This window comes from Heterodontus francisci, chromosome 19 (assembly GCF_036365525.1).
Source record: "Heterodontus francisci isolate sHetFra1 chromosome 19, sHetFra1.hap1, whole genome shotgun sequence".
In the NCBI taxonomy this organism is placed as follows: domain Eukaryota; kingdom Metazoa; phylum Chordata; class Chondrichthyes; order Heterodontiformes; family Heterodontidae; genus Heterodontus; species Heterodontus francisci.
The window spans coordinates 81,879,042-81,899,640 of NC_090389.1; the positions used below are offsets into that span (position 1 = coordinate 81,879,042).

The 20,599-nt window shown below is 44.0% G+C and overlaps 1 protein-coding gene across 2 annotated transcripts in view; it reads left to right on the plus strand.

The window, feature by feature from the left end:
* The window catches only part of hemk1 (HemK methyltransferase family member 1), a 121,239-nt gene extending 100,898 nt beyond the window's left edge, over positions 1-20,341 (plus strand). For both annotated transcript variants that reach the window (XM_068052105.1, XM_068052106.1), the window contains exons 10-11: positions 14,839-14,952; positions 18,771-20,341. In XM_068052105.1, coding sequence (XP_067908206.1) covers positions 14,839-14,952; positions 18,771-18,801 — 145 coding nt within the window. In that variant the 3' untranslated portion in view covers positions 18,802-20,341. The remainder of the gene's footprint in view (positions 1-14,838; positions 14,953-18,770) is intronic.
* Positions 20,342-20,599: the final 258 nt, after the last annotated feature.

Here is a 20,599-nt window from a genome sequence, read left to right on the forward strand (position 1 = left end):
ATACAGAAAGTGCTGGAAACATTTAGCAGGTCAGGCAGCGTCAGGGGAGAGAGAAATAGAGTTAACACTTTCATGTCGTTGTCCTTTCATCAGAACCTATCCTTACTTCCATTCTTATTTCAGTTTCCAGCATTTGCTGCTTTTCCTTTTTATCCATAGGCTGGCTTTCTGTCTGATCTTTCCTCCCTGAGTGCAGGTTTCTATTCAGCCTCTCCCCACAGTTAACGGGAATGGGATTGGGAATTTTTTGTCCAGAGCAACCTGTGTGAGGATTTTTGACCTGTGGTATCTTTAACATTATGGCATTGGTGATTGATCTGCTCAGAGATTAGATAGAGTGCTTAAGCTTTTTTTTCTACATTTGATCCGTGCCAGAGGGATGCTACTGAAGCAGATGTTTTTTGTCCTCTTACTGGGAAGTGTGGGGAACAATCCAGATAAGCTGGGACTGTACAACACGTTCCGGTCAGCATTGCTGAGTCCAAAATAAACAGAATTGATGTACATGTGTAGAATGTACAAGGCCTTTCCAGAAATTACTTCACTGGGTTCTCGTTGACCCTTGTGAGACCATTGTGCCAAAAATATTACAAAGTTATCTTTTATTTCGCTGCCCTTTTATGGACAGATTTTTTTATCTCCCCATCTTACTACATGTGAGCAAGTTGCAGCATTTAGTAATTACAGGAGGCATCACGAGAGTACAGGGAGAAAATACTTCTGAAGAATATCTTTTTATTTTTCCCTCTGAGTGAATTGGGAAATATTAGAGGTTAGGGGCAGTCAGGACAGAGAAACAAAGATATGAAAGATAGAAAGACTTGCATTTATATAGCCCCTTTCACAACCTCAGGACATCTCAAAGTGCTTTACAGCCAATAAGGTACTTTTTGAAGTGTACTCACTATAGAAAACCCAGCAGCCAATTCACAGATAGCAAGCTCCCTTAGACAGCAATGTGAAAATGACCAGAGAGGAAACACCAACATATTAAACATATTAAAGAACAAAGATAATTACAGCACAGGAACAGGCCCTTCGGCCCTCCAAGCCTGCGCCGATCCAGATCCTCTCTCTAAACATGTCGCCTATTTTCTAAGGTTCTGTATCTCTTTTTTCTTCCTGCCCATTCATGTATCTGTCTAGATACATCTTAAAAGACGCCATCGTGCCCGCATCTACCACCTCCGCTGGCAACGCGTTCCAGGCACCCACCACCCTCTGCGTAAAGAACTTTCCACGCATATCCCCCCTAAACTTTTCCCCTTTCACTTTGAACTCGTGTCCTCTAGTAATTGAAACCCCCACTCTGGGAAAAAGCCTCTTGCTATCCACCCTGTCTATACCTCTCATGATTTTGTACACCTCAATCAGGTCCCCCCTCAACCTCCGTCTTTCTAATGAAAATAATCCTAATCTACTCAACCTCTCTTCATAGCTAGCGCCCTCCATACCAGGCAACATCCTGGTGAACCTCCTCTGCACCCTCTCCAAAGCATCCACATCCTTTTGGTAATGTGGCGACCAGAACTGCACGCAGTATTCCAAATGTGGCCGAACCAAAGTCCTATACAACTGTAACATGACCTGCCAACTCTTGTACTCAATACCCCGTCCGATGAAGGAAAGCATGCCGTATGCCTTCTTGACCACTCTATTGACCTGCGTTGCAGGGAACAATGGACCTGAACACCCAAATCTCTCTGGACATCAATTTTCCCCAGGACTTTTCCATTTACTGTATAGTTCACTCTTGAATTGGATCTTCCAAAATGCATCACCTCGCATTTGCCCTGATTGAACTCCATCTGCCATTTCTCTGCCCAACTCTCCAATCTATCTATATTCTGCTGTATTCTCTGACAGTCCCCTTCACTATCTGCTACTCCACCAAACTTAGTGTCGTCTGCAAACTTGCTAATCAGTCCACCTATACTTTCCTCCAAATCATTAATGTATATCACAAACAACAGTGGTCCCAGCACGGATCCCTGTGGAACACCACTGGTCACACGTCTCCATTTTGAGAAACTCCCTTCTACTGCTACTCTCTGTCTCCTGTTGCCCAGCCAGTTCTTTATCCATCTAGCTAGTACACCTTGGACCCCATGCGCCTTCACTTTCTCCATCAGCCTGCCATGGGGAACCTTATCAAACGCCTTACTGAAGTCCATGTATATGACATCGACAGCCCTTCCCTCATCAATCAACTTTGTCACTTCCTCAAAGAATTCTATTAAGTTGGTAAGACATGACCTTCCCTGCACAAAACCATGTTGCCTATCACTGATAAGCCCATTTTCTTCCAAATGGGAATAGATCCTATCCCTCAGTATCTTCTCCAGCAGCTTCCCTACCACTGACGTCAGGCTCACCGGTCTATAATTACCTGGATTATCCCTGCTACCCTTCTTAAACAAGGGGACAGCATTAGCAATTCTCCAGTCCTCCGGGACCTCACCCGTGTTTAAGGATGCTGCAAAGATATCTGTTAAGGCCCCAGCTATTTCCTCTCTCGCTTCCCTCAGTAACCTGGGATAGATCCCATCCGGACCTGGGGACTTGTCCACCTTAATGCCCTTTAGAATACCCAACACTTCCTCCCTCCTTATGCCGACTTGACCTAGTGTAATCAAACATCTGTTCCTAACCTCAACATCCGTCATGTCCCTCTCCTCGGTGAATACCGATGCAAAGTACTCGTTTAGAATCTCACCCATTTTCTCTGAGTCCAAGCATAACATTCCTCCTTTGTCCTTTAGTGGGCCAATCCTTTCTCTAGTTACCCTCTTTCTCCTTATATATGAATAAAAGGCTTTGGGATTTTCTTTAACCCTGTTTGCTAAAGATATTTCATGACCCCTTTTAGCCCTCTTAATTCCTCGTTTCAGATTAAGAGCACCAAACATGGCTCACTACCTCAAAAATATTTAATTGGCTCTAACATGCTTTGGGACATCCTGAGGCCGTGAAAAGCACTACATAAATGCAAGTCTTCCTTTAAATCAGTGCTTTTTTGTTTTAACAATTGGGTCGTCGTTGACACTTTCTTAATGACATGTATTTTCAGTTAACGTAAACTGCTGCTCAATCAACTTGATTCATTTACACCTGCTTTACTAACTTGTCATCAAGGACCAGAATCCCAACCAATATTTTTGCTTGCATGCACGCACTACAGGAACACAACCTCTGTAAGTCCAGGTTTCTCTAGTTTGAGGCCCAGAACCTAACTAAAAGTAGAGAAAGTCAGTGGGGTTCACTGGACAGCACTCAAGACCAAGATCTGGCTAGTTTTTCCAGTGAGGCCCATTGTATCATCTCTATAGCCACTCCAGCTATGATAACAACTCAGCACAGAGTGGGGATCAACCCTGTATTTGTATAACACCTTATCGTATCCAAGAACAACAAAGAACAAAGAAAATTACAACACAGGAACAGGCCCTTCGGCCAATCTTAGTGTCGTCTGCAAACTTGTCGTATCCTTAGAACATAAAAAGTGCTACATAGCCAGTGACCTAGAGATGCTATTGTTTGCTTGAAAATGCAGCAGCTAATTTGCATACAGTTACTTAAGACACTTCCCTATTCTTCAAATTGTGCTCTGGTGCCTTACATCTACCAATGATGACCATATCTCAGATGATGCACCCCTTCCTGAGCAATGCAGTGAAGTGTTAGCCTAGAATTGTGTGTTTAAAGTTGGGTATGAACCAATAACTTTTTTCTTCTTCTTTCATGGAATGTGGGAGTTGTGGGCAATGGCAGCATTTGTTGCCCATCCCTAATTACCCTTAATACTGAGTGGTTTGCTGGGCCTTTTCAGAGGGCAGTTAAGAGTCAACTACATTGCTGTGGGTCTGGAGTCATATCTAGGCCAGACTGGGTAAGGATGGCAGATTTCCTCCCCTGAAGGACATTAGGAACCTGATGGGTTTTTATAACAATCGATGATAGTTACATGGCACCATTACTGAAACTAGCTTTCAATTCCAGATTTTTATTCATTAATTTAATTTAAAGTCCACCAGATGCCATGCCCTCGGCATTAGCCTGAGCCTCTGGATTAGTAGTTCAATGACATTACCACTACACCACCATCTCTCCATTCTGACCCTCTGAATGCAAGGTCAGAGTGCAGAAGTCATAGTAGGGTTACTAACTGGGTAAACTTGTTTATGCTTTAAGAGGCTGTTTTTTTAATGCTTCTACACCCTCATCAGCATTTTTTGCAGATAGAGAAGGAAAGATTATATTTATCCCTGAGCCAACAAAATTAAAATAGTTAATGCCATAACTTACAATGCAGCAGTGACCAGTCTTCAAAAGTACTTCACTGACTGTGAAACGCAGTGTTTGTGAAGAGCATTATGTTAATGAAAATTCTTTCTTTAAACTACTAAGGAGTCTTTCCTAGCCTGCATTCGTGAACTTCCTTGTGGCTACTTTCATTCTGAGATTAACAGAAACTTCCCATGCATCAGCAGGAGACTCACATGGGATCAGGATATTTTCAACTTCTGACTACCTGTTTCTCTCCTGAAAAACTGGCAACTATAAAGGGAAATCCGGTGGGGACTTTGGACATCACTTTTCCTGCCTGATTCAATTTTCAGACAGGCCTTTAAATGGGCACCCAGCACACCTGCCCAAAAAAGGCAAGAAACTATTTAAATGTGCAATTCTGAATCCTACGCCTGAATGCAATTTTCACAGAGAAATGGGCGGAACAGGTGAAGTCCCCTCCCTTCAATCCACACTGGAGACCTTGCCTTCAATTGTCTAGGCCCTAAACTATTGAATTCCCTCCCTAAAACAAATCTGTCTTTTTACCTCTCTCTCCTCCTTTCAGACCTTCCTTAAAACCTATCCCTGACCAGGATTTTCATCGCCTCTCCTAATATTGCCTTCCCTGAAGAAAGAAAATTTACAGGGCTACAGGGAAAAGGCAGGAGAGTGGGACTAGGTGAGTTATAGAGGAAGCACAGACATGATGGGCTGAATTGCCTGCTTCTGTGATGTAACCATTCTATGACTCTTTGGCTCTATGTCATTTTTTTTGTCTGGCTATGCTCCTGTGGCTCATATTCCTACTTTAAAGGCAGTATATAAATGCAAGTTTTTGTTGCTTCAAGTCCATCTTAAAAATCTTCCCCCTCAAGTTTGAAGAAGACTACACCAATAATCTTTGGCACCTCGGTTTCTGTTTCTCATGGAGAAAGCAAGAGAACATAATGAAGGTGAAGCTCTCCCAGGATTCATCATGCTTGTGAAAGTCTATAATCTAAAAATATAGTGAATGTGGTCTGGCAATTTAATTTGATAGGGTAGATAGAAGTTATTTCCTCTCTGTGAGAGAGTCCAGAATAAGGGGTACATCCGTAAAATTAGAGCTAGGCTGTTCAAACATGATGTCAGGAAGTACTTCTTCACACAAAGGGTAATGGAACTCTGGAACTCTTCGCCCCCCAAAAGATATTGAGGCTGGGTTGGGGGGTGGGGGGGGGGGGTGGTGCGTGGGGGGAGGGTCAGTTAAAAATTTCAAAACTGGAGGGCCAATCAGAGACCTTCCAGCTTGAAAAGAGGAGCAGACTGTGATGGAAGGTAAGTAAGAGAGAGGGTGCTTCAAGATGGAGGCGCCCTCTCTCCAACTTTTTCATCTAAATTAAAAAATGGCTTTTGCAGCCACATCACCTCTACAGGATGGCCTCCAGGCACCTAAATTGGCCTCCGTCGCGTGCGGGAACCTGGAGGCTAGCTGGAAAATCCCAATCGGGCTCCTTTAGTTGGCCTCAAGTGGCTCTTAATGAGCTGGATCGGCTACCCATCACGTGCAGGCAGGTAGCCCTACCAACCTCCGATCCTGCCTCCGCAAAAATGTCCTGGAGGCAGGGAACCAGCAGGCCGGCTGGTGGGGCTATTTTTAGCTCCCCCACCCGCCTCCAATCCCGGCCCCCGGCAGGGGCTGAAAATCCAGCGCTAGGACTTTTTCACATGCTAATAATGGGCCTCCCACCTGTTGCAGGTTCCCACAGCAGCATTGGTCAGTGCTGAGTGGAGCAAATGTCAAGTTCTGGTGGGAATTCTGCAGCTGCCAACAAAAAGCAAGTATTTTCTTTACTCACCTTCCTATTCAGCCTTGAGGAGCAGGATCCACAGTACTCCTGCTGCCCGGTGCTGCCCCGCGGTCATTCCCCTTCTTGACCATTTTTTGTCCCCTTGCGACCAGTATCCCCCCACCTACCCCACAACCTTATCTGAGGGCCCCTGCTGCCTTTCCGCCTTGTGTTTGCCTACAATCCAGTTTGCGTTTTATTTTCTCCGTCCATTTAACCTAGGCAAGGTCATTTTTTTTAATCTCTCTATAATTTACTCTTTTTTCCTTTAGTCAGCTACCCTTGACCTGTACTTTTCTTTTTCATCTTTTTTAACATTGAGCCTAATCATCATGTGGTCACTGTTTTTGCTAAATCATCTCCTGCATTTAGGTCATCCTATTTGCTCTTTGCATTACCCAGAGCCAGATCAGGTAGTTTTGATAAGCAAGGGGTGGAAGGTTATTGGGGGTAGGCGGGAATGTGGAGTTGAGGTTACAATCAGATCAGCCATGATCTTATTGATTGGTGGAGCAGGCTCGAGGGGCTAACTCCTGCTCCTAATTTGTATGTTCGTATGGTCTATAATATACTCCCAGTAATCTGATCAATTCCTTGCTGCTCCTAAGCTCAATTAAGGAATTCTGTTTGGGCCGCTTCTTTATTTATGCCTTGAAAACCTAGTCCATCTCTAATTAATATTTCTACTACTCCTCCTGTTTCTTCCTCTGTTTAGACTTTAAGCTTTAGACCCAATATTTAATTGTCAATCCTGACCCATTTTTGAGGCAGGTACTCAGGATGAAAAATATCTTTAAACTGTGTCATGATAGTGAAATGAAGTCAGGAGGCTGTCTCTAGTACAGGGAAAAGAAATAATTTTTAGTATGATTAGTTGCAGCAATTACAAATGGGAATAAGGATCTGGTCAGTTTTTCTGCCTTGGCTAATTTAAGGGGGAAAAGTGAAAGTGAGTAGAAAGCAGAGGCAGGCTCTTTACAATGATCTACTTTTTCACAAAATTAGCATAAAGCAGAAATTTTGGCACTTTGATTTTAGGCTTGGACAGGATGAAAAGTTAAAGATCATCATTTTGGAGATTTTGTATGCAGTCCCATGATTAGATTTCCCCTATAAGAGACCAGTAAGAACGCGACAGCTCAAGAGAAGTCAGCAGCCAGTGGGATTACGTCATTTCAGTCAAGGTGTAATTTCAGAACAGGGGAGCTACTGACAAGCTTTGTCAATCCTCACTTTACTTTGTATTCCAGCCTACCTCTCATACCCCCTCCCCTGCCCCACTCCTCTAGGTCCAGTGTAGAATCTGGTCAGTGACATGGATACGGTGTTGTTAGAAATTGGCACGCATTACAAACATCTTTTTCTTTTACTGATATATGTACACTACACATTAGTAAACAGATATTTAAAGGAGGAAGAAAACATTTAGTATTCTGATTAAATAAAAAAAAACACCAACCCTCTCCAACTGGGAATTTGCTTTTTAATTTTCAAGACCAGTCATTTTTAATAGGCTGATTTTTACGAGGAAATCTATATTGATGTTTCACATCAAGTTCCACTTCTGAATACTTAATGGTCATTAAATATTTATTTAAATAAACATTTGATAAGGTACAGGATGTGCTGATTTTTATCATGCTGAATATGCAGAGGAATCAGAATATATTCCTAAAATAGCTGCAATTATATATTTTTTTGGATCTGGCACCATTGGTCCCATTCCAAGTACCTCTGGTACGTGCAGTTCAGCTTGCCAAAGAAAATTTCTCGAAAGCTTTATTATTAACCTTTCAGCTGGATGATGCTAACCAAGATGCCCAATTAGCCTGGTCGCAGAAAGTTTCACTCCCGACAAAGGAGATCGGGTTTCATGGAAGTAACGAAGAGTAAAGTGAACAACAGGAGCTTGTATTTACATAGCACATTTAACAGAGTAAAACGTCACAAGGCATTTTAAAGGTGAATTAACAAACAAAATTTGACACCAAGCCACATAAGGAGACCTTACATCAGGTGACCAAAAGCTTTGCCAAAGATGCAGGTTCTAAGAAATGTGATAAAAGTGGAGAGAGGTGGAGAGGTTTACGGAGGGAATTCCAGTGCGTAGGCCTAGGCAGCTGAAGGCACGGATGCCAATGGTAGGGCGAAGGAAATCAGGAATGTGCAAAAGACCAGAGTTGGACTGTTATTTAAGGGATTCCACAAGTCTAACGGTATAAAGAAATGCAGAAAGAAAAGCTGGCAATGGAACAAACAGATTCTGTTTCCGTATTAACGGTGTGAGCTGATATGCTAATTCTGCTCACTATCCTGCTTGAAGCCATTTGCAGATAGAGAATAAAGTTTTTTATGAAATGATATAAGGTGTGCCACAGAGTGGTGTTATTCAGGCTTATATCCAAAGCCCCCCTTCCCACAAGTACCCAAATTTGCTGTGCAACTTCCTGGAGATTTCCCAACAGGAACCCAGCATTTCTACACAGTAGAGGGTTCAAGGTAGAGGGTTCAGATGTGGTATGGGAGCAGGTTGGCCACTAGCTCAGCTGGAGGTAGTATATGCCATAGGAAAACGCACAAGTGGGTAAGAAGAAGAAATACATTTTTTTTAAAAACTGTCTCAAAGAAATAGGAGATCAAAGACCAATGCGTTTACTTCAATTAAAGACTTTGAACTGAGAATCTATATTTTCCGGCCCTCTTCCACCCACTGTCCAATTTTTAAGAGCCTGCTACTAGACTGAAGGAATATGGGTTGAGAAAATCTTGCTTCCCAATTGCTTCATTTTTATAAGCCACCTTGATTATCAACAGTATTGCTGAGGAAAGTAGCAACAAGGCTCCAAAGTAATTTAAAAAGTACTTATTTGGTTGCAAAGCACTTTCAGACATCCTGAGGTTGGAAAAGGCGCTGTATACATGCAAGTTTGTTCACTTACTTTCTTTCCATCTTTCTTTCTTATCAAAATCAGCAGATTTGCCAATTCTACAGAAAATTGAACTCCAACCAAAACATCCATTTTCTAAATTTTCCCCATTCCCATTGAGGGAATGGAGGGGAAAGTTGTAGCATGATTCATGCTTGGGTTGTTTTACGCGGCTTTTAAAAATTACTCCACGTATTATTTATTAAATGGACAAGTAATAAGACAGCAATAATGCAACAACAACACCATTTTTACAGTGCTTTGATTTTCCAATTTGAATTTAGCAAAGGTGGCAGCAACTCTATCACCTTCTCTTGCTAGGCGCCCAGAAGATCAGTGCAACAAATGTATTTTAATGTCATTGCATTTCGCTTTTTGGAGCAGTAAATCGACCCCAACCCCTATATTGAATCATGTAGCACAGAAGGAGGCAATTCAGCCCATCATGCCTTTGCTGGCTCTTTGAAAGTGCTATCCAGTTAATCCCAGTCTCCTCACTGTTAGCCTGTAGCCCTGCAAAAGTTAAAGTTTACAACTAAATCTGCTTCCACCACCCTTTCAGCTAGTCCATTCCAGATCATAACTTTCTGCATAAAAGAATTTCTCCTTACCACTCCCTTTGGGTTTTTTTTTGCTCAGGACATTCAGCGGTTTAATCAGTTTAATCTTAATAAATGAGATTTAATGTCACTTACTTGGCCCCATTAGCTGCCCTAAGTCTTCCTTCAGATTCTCAGCTCCACAGGAAATTAAAACTCTGGACAAGAGATGGGAAGCAAATCATACAGCTGTATTTAATTTGCAGGCTAAAGGTTTACACCACTGGCCTTTCTCTTGGGTTCCATTTGTGCTGATGTTTTGGGTTTGAAACCTGCCTAGAGGACTGACCGACTGCACTGATGATCTTGCTATGCAAGTTTTTTTTCAGTGAGAACACTTCCAAACCTGTTTGTGCTGGGAGCCTAAGGGGGACTAATAAAATCACCCTGTATTCTTCAGCACATGCATAGCAGAGATACAGCGCAAGGTTTTGTGATGTGCTGAAAATCTACAAACTTTTAAAGAACTGCGTGAGTCTTACAAACAGCCATTCACAAAGCTGTCACTCGCTAAAAATGCAACTGAATGGTAACTATGCAAGTATTGTTTATGTACTCCATTAATGGAGGCATGAAGTATAAAAGCAAGGAACTTATGGCAAACCTTTATAAATCACTGGTTAGACCTCAGCTGGAGTATTGAGTCCAATTCTGGACACAACACTTTAAAAAGAATGTCAAAGCCTTGGAAAGGCTGTGGAGGAGGTTTATTAGAGTGGTACCAGGGATGAGAAACTTCATCTATCTGGAGAGTCCAGAGAAGCTCAGATTATTCTCCTCAGAATAGAGAATATTAAGGTTAGATTTAATAGAAGTGTTCAAGACTGAAGAATTTTAATAGAGTAAATAGGGAGAAACTGTTTCCACTGGCAGGAGGGTCGGTAATCAGAGACTTAAGGTAATTGCCGAAAGAATCAGAGGTGAGAGAAGGAGAATTTTTTTAACGCATTAAATTGTTAATCTCTGGAATGCGCAGCCTGAAAGGGTGGTGGAAGCAGATTCAGTAATAACTTTCAAAAGAGAATTGGATAAATACTTGAAAAGGAAGCATTTGCAGGGCTATGGAGAAATTGCTGGAGAGTGGAACTAATTGGATAGCTCTTTCAAAGAGCTGGCACAGGCATGAAGGGCCTTAAAATTATGAGGTGTTTGAATACAGTAGCTAAGGATAAACTGTTTCCACTGGCAGGAAAGTCAATAACCAGAGAATACAGATTTAAGATAGCTGGCAAAAGAACCAGAGGTGGGATGAGGAGAATTTTTTTTACACACTGAGTTGTTATGATCTGGAATGCACTGCCTGAAAAGGTACTGGAAGCAGATTCAATAATAACTTTCAAAATGGAATTGGATATGTACTTGAGAAGGAAAAATATGCAGGGTTATGGGAAAGAGCAAGGGAGTGGGACTAATGGATAGTTCTTTCAATGAGTCAGCAGACACGATGGGCTGAATTGCCTCCTTCTCTACTATATATGATTTTATGTTTTGTGTTTAGTACCGGTAATGCTACATCTAGATTAGGGCATCACTGATCACCGGTGAGCAACAATACTGAGCCACCTGCCCCCCTACCCCTACCCCCACTGCTGGAACACCTCATCCTAAATCACAAAGAGCTTCCTGTCAGTTTACCTCCCAACTGCTTGATCAGGGTAGAAGAAGTGCATGTCCACAGGTCCCTGAAGGTGCAGGACAGGTAGATAGAGTGGTGAAGAAGGCATATGGAATGCTTTCCCTTATTGGCCGAGGTATAGAATACAAAAGCAGGAATGTAATGCTGGAACTGTATAAAACGCTTATTAAGCCACAGCTGGAGTATTGCGTAAAGTTCTGGTCACCACATTACAGAAAGGACATAATTGTTCTGGAGAGAGTACAGAGGAGATTTACAAGAATGTTGCCAAGGCTTGAAACTTGCAGCCCTGAGGAAAGATTGGATCGGCTAGGATTGTTTTCCTTAGAACAGAGGAGGCTGAGGGGTGACTTAATAGAAAGTGTACAAAATTATGAGGGGCCGAGATAGAGTAGACAGGAAGGACCTGTTTCCCCTAGCGGAGAGCTCAATTACCAGGGGGCACAGATTTAAGGTGATTGGTAGAAGCATTAGAGGATACATGAGGAAAAACTTTTTCAACCAGAGGGTGGTGTCTGGATCGGTGGTGGAGGCAGAAACCCTCAACTCTTTTAAAAGTTACCAGGATATGCACCTGAAGTGCTGTAACCTGCAAGGCTACGGACCAGGTGCTGGAAGGTGGGATTAGACTAGGAGGCTAGTTTTTTCGGCCGGCGCAGACATGATGGGCTGAATGGCCTCCTTCTGTGCTGTAACTTTTCTATTATTCTATGATTACTCATTTTAAGAACAACAAAGTGCTTCAGTTACAGCTTGATTAGCCTTGAACTTGTTTAAGGAAAGTCCTACGTAATCCCTTAAGCTTCCTAAACTTGGCATTAGTTAAATTGCTATCATTTGGGTGACCTATCCCTCCCAACACGAGCAATGCACAATTGTTTGCAAACTTTCCATTTAACTATAAAGGTCACCTCACTAAGCCTTTTGAAACAAAGGGACTGCTGGCATGTTTACTCAAAAACTTTCCCAACAGCAGATTTCATTCTTCTTTGAAACAATTGCCAGTGTTGAATTTGAGAAAAAATAAAGTCAAACTGAATTGTCATACTGACTGCGTGCAGGAATGAGGATTGCTTAATTATTTAGAAACCAGGGAGCAGATTCTGAAATGGTAACCCTGGGAACATGAAAGAGACAAGAAGTCAATAAAATCTTTTAGCTGGAAGACTATTGAAAGTTTTTATTTTTTTTAAACAAACATGCAGGGGGTGGAAATCAGATAATCCTCTAATGAGTAAATTTAAAGCTTATCAAAATTACCGAAAAGATTTTTAAATGAAGGTTTACAAATGGTGAGACATGAGGCTGAATTATTCCACCAGAGATGATGTCCCACTGCGGGGACCGCAAGCAAAACCCGACCCCGTGCTGGCAAGTAGCATTTTACTGGCGGTGGCCAATTAAGGGGCCACTGCCAGGACCACTGTCCAATTTTAGATGGCAGCCTGCCTCCCAGTGCTGCCACTCCAATCAGAGGGCTGGCGGCACTGCAGCCTTGACAGTGCCAGCATTAGAGGGGGCCACTGCTGAGGTTGCAGGATGAAGGAGAGGGCTCCTCCGTGCTGAGGTGCCCTCGAAGTCCAGGTAGGTTTTTATTCTTACCTTGTCGGGGCCAACAAGGCAGGCCCCAGTGATTGGGATGGGGCGGTTCCCGCCGCCACGGCATATTACCGGCGGCGGGAAGACATCGGCCTTAGCTTCTGATGCCTTCTGCCATCATTTTACCAGGCCTCCTGCCTCCCAGCCCATCTCCAAAGGGCTGGTACAATCCAGCTCATGAAGTGGGGGTTGTAATTTTCACTCTCCTCTCACCCCCACTGGGGGGGAGCAGGAGACGTGGTATTCTTAAAATTGTGGTGCTGAGCCTACCCCGTCACATTCCCAATCCACCCGCTGCCATATTGCTGGGGGTCTTCAGAAGGGCGGTCAGAGCTGCGTATCTGATTCAGCCAAGCACATCTTTAACATATGTAATTCAGGATCCTGTGATATGCATAGGACCCCACAGCAATTTTCAGGAACCAATGAGTGTATTGGTACTCGGCACAGAGCAGCCGAACCAGCAGCCCTTAAAGGGACCCCTGCCCATTGCTCACAACATAGGGCCAGAAAAGAAGCCACGCTGCTGATTTTTGTGGGGTCGGATAAAGCAGGAATGCTATTCCCAGCCCCAACAGAAATGTTAACGGCCCGCTTCTGGTCATTTCCTGCCCTTTCCCTTTAACTTATAACTTGACTCTGCGGAGGAGCTGCCAGATTTCCCTTCCCACTGCCCCCCCACCCATTCCCTGCTCACGCAGCTCACGGGGGACAATGGTTGGGTGGGTCCCATCGCCCCTGTCTGCTTTCCGTTGAAAGTTAAAGCCTGACATGCTGTCTTAGTATTAAAAGATGCATTTAGCTCCCTCCACAGCCTAATGGTTAAAGACTGTATCTGGCATGGTGCTATTTCATAGGAGTCAGCACAGGATTGTAATGTGTTGTACTTCACAGTCACATAGCTTGCTGACACTCACAATTCCTGAAATATAGAGCAAGCAGTTAAATGGGCAGAGAACAGCAAGAGTTTGGGCCTTAAGTAGAGAAGGGAGAGAACTGTGAGGGAAAAAAATAATATTTTTAGATTTCATTCATTTATTAAAATTTATGGCTTTTTGCTTGTTTTTGGACAGGCTTCCTTGTTTCAGCTGTACTGTGCCAAGTAATTTTTTATAAAAACAAACCAAGCAGAAAATGTATTGACCTTCAGTTCCATTAACTGCTGCGTGACAGAGATTTGTATCTAAAAAAATCACGTTTCCTAAATCTATAGCTATCCAAGATTCATGAATGTACAAAGCTGACCAGCTCCGATGCCAAATAATGTTATGCTTGGATGAGGATTTCTGTTGACTGTGGGCTGAATTTTTCTCCGGAGCCTGAAGTCCTGCCACCGGGGCCGAAAGGGGGAGTGGACCCCCACCACCCACCGCCGGGCAGCAGGACCCCAGGGCAGTATTTTGCTGGCAGCGGCCAATTAACAGGCTGCCACCACCAGGTTCATTGTCCAATTGAGGGCGACAGCTTGTCCCCTTGAGCTGCCCACTCCGAGAGCCGGTAGCTCAGCAGCGCCACTGCTAGGAGTGGCCACAACTGAGGCTGCTGCTCGAGGGAGAGGGCGCCTCAATGGTTGGACACCTTCAAAGACAGGTAAGTTCTTCTGTGGAAGCCGGAGCCAGGCAGGCAGGCCCCAGCAATCAAGGACGGTGGGGATTGTGGTGCACTGGCGGTGGGTTAAGCATGGGAGCAGCCATTGTTGTTGGAGGGGGGCCCTCCATGGGCCATGGAGCACCCAAAGAGGTACCTCTACCCCAGGAACCCATTGTTTCTTTACTCTTTTCCTGTGATGCTACCTTTCTGTTAGATTTTTGTTATCCAGGGGTATTAAGGAATATGGGATAAAGGCAGGTATTATGAAGTTAGGTCACAATCTCGTTGAATGGCGGAACAGGCTCTAGGGGCTAAATAACCTCCTCCTTTTCCTGTGATCTTCTCAGCAAGCTTCTTCTTTACTGCAGCAAGGTTTTCCTTGAAGTGGATCCCAGACATCCAGAGATGATACAAAATTGGCTTCAGGAATGCGCCAGCCTGCGGCTCACCTATAGAGCTACCCACTGGGACACCTGCGGAAAGTAAGCATCAGTGTATTTTTAATAATGTACATGAAGGGGAAAATAGGTAGTGCAAAACATCAGCAAGAGTATAAAGAGTCGGAGAGGTGAAGTGGTATATCAAAAGCATTGAGCAGATGACGCAAAGTTTAGGTTTTAAATGTATATGGTTTCAAAGTGAACAGCAAAGAGAACACCAAAGAGGAAATGGAAGTGTGAAATGGTATGTTTGGGTTAAAAAATAAAACATACTAATTAAACTTTAATTTTCGGTGAAGAGGAAGAGCAGAGAGTTGTCTGCCAGTTCACAAAACATTGAAAGCAGCAACTCAAGTGAGTGAGACCATAATAAAAACTAATGGAACACTGGCTTTTGTGGTGAGAACTATCTTCTTCGGCCTCCTTATCTCGAGAGACAATGGGTAAGCGCCTGGAGGTGGTCAGTGGTGTGTGGAGCAGCGCCTGGAGTGGCTATAAAGGCCAATTCTAGAGTGACAGGCTCTTCCACAGGTGCTGCAGAAAAATTTGTTTGTCAGGGCTGTTACACAGTTGGCTCTCCCCTTGCGCCTCTGTCTTTTTTCCTGCCAACTGCTAAGTCTCTTCGACTCGCCACACTTTAGCCCCGCCTTTATGACTGCCCGCCAGCTCTGGCGAACACTGGCAACTGACTCCCACGGCTTATGATCAATGTCACAGGACTTCATGTCGCGTTTGCAGACGTCTTTAAATCGGAGACATGGACGGCCGGTGGGTCTGATACCAGTGGCGAGCTCGCTGTACAATGTGTCTTTGGGGATCCTGCCATCTTCCATGCGGCTCACATGGCCAAGCCATCTCAAGCGCCGCTGACTCAGTAGAGAACTATAGAACATAAAAATAGAGCTGAAATAGTGAATCTGTGTAAAACTTTAGTGAGACCACAAGTTGTTGCCATAAAAATATTGGACATTGGGAGAAAAGGTTATTTGACCAGGTGGAGGTGGGAAGCCATGTGGGAGTACTGTGTGCAGTTTCAGGCTCTTCAACAGGGAAAGGTGGGAGTCAGTTGCCAGCGATCGCCAGAGCTGGCAGGCAACCATAAAGGCGGGGCTAAAGCGTGGCGAGTCGAAGAGACTTAGCAGTTGGCAGGAAAAAAGACAGAGGCGCAAGGGGAGAGCCAACTGTGTAACAGCCCCGACAACCAATTTTATCTGCAGCACCTGTGGAAGAGTCTGTCACTCTAGAATTGGCCTTTATAGCCACTCCAGGCGCTGCTGCACAAACCACTGACCACCTCCAGGCGCTTACCCATTGTCTCTCGAGACAAGGAGACCAAAGAAGAAGAATAGGGAAAAGTGGTTGAGTTAATAGACAGGAACACCGCACATTCACAAGGAAGCTGTCTGGTATGAGAGAATTCAAATATGAAGAAAGACTTGGAAAATTGGGCTTACTTCATGAGAGGAGATAAAGGTGATTTGAAATTATAAAGAGATAGGCAGGGTAGATAGAAACAGACTGTTTCCGGTCATTGATTGGCTGGAATAAAGGGGAACAGATCTAAGGTTAAATGTAAGAGATTCAGGAACAGTAGCAGGAAAATGTTTTTGCACAACAGGGGTTGTGAGGCTGTGGAATTTGCTCCACTAGAGTTCGTGATTGAACCAGAGAACATAATATTTAAGAATAGGCTAGATAGATGATTGAAGGAAAAGGGGACTGAAGGGAAATGGGAGCAAGGCAAGCACACAGTATTAGGACTGGAAAAATGTCTGCTGATTGCAGAAGCAAAAATCTCACATTCTCCCCCTCCAAAAATGTATCCAATTCTCCCTTAAATTAATAAAGCTGTTTAATTATTTGTGTCACGTTGCTGGCATAATGAAAACTTGTTTCTTTTAAGTCTAACATACATTCATATATAAATTATGGAGTAAAATCTGATCTGTGATATAATGACTAAGATTTCCTCAGTGCCTGTTTGTGTCTGTGATTTCCCTCACTAGAAGCTAGCAACTTCCCTACAGGGAGGGAAAGGTACAAATGAAGCCAGTCACCCTGGATCAACATGGCCAGCTGGAAGGTGATCTCAGAGCTGTATTGTCAGAGGTTCCTGGAGTAGATTGTCCATCCTTCCTTCTGTTCGGAATGGTGTTTCCCATAATGCAAACTCAAGAAATAAGCTGGGAACAAAATAACTTAAAATACGAAGTTTCACTTCCCAGAAATGTAATTGAATAATGTGCAATGTCAAGGATTTCAGGAATAGGCATTTGACTTGAAATTGCACCAGCAAATAGTTTCAGTCTCAGCCTATTGTTGCCAACTTCTGCCTGGGGATATCCCAGGAGGTTTCATCACATGGCTTCCCACCTTCAAACTGGTCAAATAGCCTTTTCTCCGAATGTCCAATATTTTTATGGCAACAACTTGCATTTATACCAAATAACAAAAGCCTTCAAAGAAAATGAAAACAACCTATAATTCTTTTAATGCCTTGATGATTTTACTCCTGGGTGGTGCTTGCAGCAGTGTCCGGGAAGTTGATCTTTAGTTCAGTCCTGGAGGATTGTCAACTCTGTCTCCCCACTGATCCTTGATGACCTGGCTGAATGAATTCAAGAGTGCGTCAAGGAGAGATGGAAAATGCTTGTGTCCTATCAGCTAACACAAAATCAGAATATACTGGGACTGAGAACATGGGCTGGCTTTTTGTTTTGGGGTTGGGACCCCAATGTCGGGTTCCCAACCCCGTGTCGCGTCGGCCTCAGGCACCCAATGCAAAGTTTGTAGGAATGACAAATTAGTGGCCAGGAAGCATATTCACTGTCTAATTAAGGACAGCAGGCAGGCTCCAGAGGCTAGAAGGCTAATAGGAGGCCCTCCAGCAATGACAGATCAGCAGCCCGTCCATCCAAAGTGAGAACTGCCAATGCATGTAAGGGGGAAGAGAGCGAGCGCCTCACGATGGAGGCGCCCTCAAAAGACAATGTATAAAATTTGAAAAGGCCGCAGCTGCCAGGCTGTCATTATAGAGAGTCAGCCCCTCCCCTGGCTGGCCAGGGCCACAGCTGGTGCGGGGACGGGGGGCAAGTTCCTAGCGGGATGGTGCTGGCCACCCACCTCCCTACCCCCAAATCCCCCGTCTGCTGCCAGGAGGCCACCTTCATTCTTGGCCATGTTTTGGCCTCAGTGGGAGGCCCACAAGCTGTCTCAAAAATCCTAGTTGGCTTCTGCTGAGTTGCCTTAATAGGCCATTTAACTGGCCTAATAGGCCTCCTGCTTGTGGGTGGGTAGCCATCATCACCCCACCCGCTCTGCCCAAAATGACACTGTCCTGGAGGCAGGCGCATGCCAGCAACCCGGCACACTGCTCTCCGATGCCAATTTTCAGGTCTTCCCGCCTCTTGACGGGAATCCAAAATTCTGCCCCATATGCCTGTTCCCTTCTTGTGCATCCCCCAGTTCCATCGTCCCATCATTGGTGGCCGTGCCTTCAACTACCTATGCCCTAAGCTCTGAAATTCCATTCCTTAACCTCTCCTCCTTTAAAACGCTCCTTTAGGTCACCTGTTCATATGTAGCTCGGTGTTGTTTTTCATTGGATTACACTCCTGTGAAGCATCTTGGAATGTTTTCCTACATTAAAGAAATTAAAGGCACTATATAAATGCAAGTTGTTGCTGAGTGCTACACAGTGCATTGAGGCTGGTGGAGGGGGCATAGTTTTACACTATGTCTAAAAACCGTGTCCTAAAAATATCAGACATGCAAAATGAGGAGTAGCTAGAATTATAATGTTTATGATCTGTTGATATATCTGATTATTAAATGCCTGAGTTTATTTGTTCCCATTACAGGCCACGTTTCTGTGTCCTGCAGAGAATTTGAACAACCCTTATCTCCTTTACCCATGTTGAATAGAAACTGTAAGATTATGTCTGCACAACTCCAGAACTTCTATCATATCAGCACATCTGGAAGGCAGAGTTCTGCATTGCTTCTGTTACTACAAGCAACCTGACACTGAGATTTCTGATCTACAACAGATGCCGCTGATGCCACAATGTATGGTGGGAATTTCTTCGGGGAGTGGGTTCCAGTCGGCCACTGTAACTTTGGTGGAGAATTGGCGGGAAGCCTGTTTATACGTCTCTTCAAGGTTTATGCGTCTATTCAGGATTTATGTTAATGTTGTGGCAGCCAATCGAGAGAATCCCCTATGGAAGACTTATTAGCTTTATTATCTATTCACAGAATTATAGAATGACATTCTTCGACCTGTGCTGGCTCATTGAAGAGCTATCTCATTCAGTCCCACTCCACAGCTTTCTCCCCATAATCCTGTAAATTAGTCCTCTTCAAGTACATGTCCAATTGCCTTTTAAAAATTCCCACGGAATCTGCTTTCGTCATGCTTTCAGATAGTTCATTCCAGATTATAACAGCCCTCTGTCTGAAATGACTTCTCCTCATTTCCTCTCTAGTTCTTTTGCCAATTATTTATATGCATGATATCTGGTTATTGTACCACTTGCCAAAGGAAAATGTTTCTCCCTACTTGGCTCTATCAAAACCCCTCATAATTTTGAACACCTCCAATAGGTCTCCCCTTAAACTTCTCTGCTGTAAGGAGATCAATCCCAGCTTCTCCAGTCTCTCCACATAACTGAAGCCCCTCATCTCTGATATAATTCTGATAAACCTACTCTATATCCTCTCCAAGGCCTTGACATTATTTCCTAAAGTGTAGTGCCCAGAATTACACACACTACATCAAAATTGCACACAATGCTATTAATTCCCTAGCTGATTAAAGGCTGAATGGAAACTTTCCTTGCTGATAATATTAATGTACTTTCCTGGGCTTGAACAGTATGTCCGAATCACAGTCCCACTGTAATCGGCAGTAATGCTACTCTGGGACACATAGTGCTGCTCCCTATCAGATGCCAGTTTTTCTCAGTTGGTAACAATCTTGTTGAGTCAAAAGCTTGTTGTTCAAGACCCATTCCAGGATCTGAGCAAATAAACTAAGGTGACACTTTAATGCAGTACTGAGGGAGTGCTACAGCATTGACGGTACTGCCCTTTGGAAGTGATGTTAAACCGAGGTTTTCCCAATTTAGGTGTGGCATTAAAGATCCTTTGATACCCAAAGACACATTGTACAGCGAGCTCGCCACTGGTATCAGACCCACCGGCCGTCCATGTCTCCGCTTCAAAGACGTCTGCAGACGCGACATGAAGTCCTGTGACATTGATCACAAGTCGTGGGAATCAGTTGCCAGCGTTCGCCAGAGCTGGCGGGCAGTCATAAAGACAGGGCTAAAGTGTGGCGAGTCGAAGAGACTTAGCAGTTGGCAGGAAAAAAGACAGAGGCGCAAGGGGAGAGCCAACTGTGTAACAGCCCCAACAATCAAATTTTTCTGCAGCACCTGTGGAAGAGCCTGTCACTCTAGAATTGGCCTTTATAGCCACTCCAGGCGCTGCTTCACAAACCACTGACCACCTCCAGGCGCTTAACCATTGTCTCTCGAGATAAGGAGGCCAAAGAAGATACCCAACATGAGTTGAGGTAGAAGATTGAAGATAGAAGAATCATTGAATGGTGGAGCAGGCTTGAGGGGCCAATGGCCCACTCCTGCTCCTATTTCTTATGTTCTTACAACACTTTTCAAGATGAGCA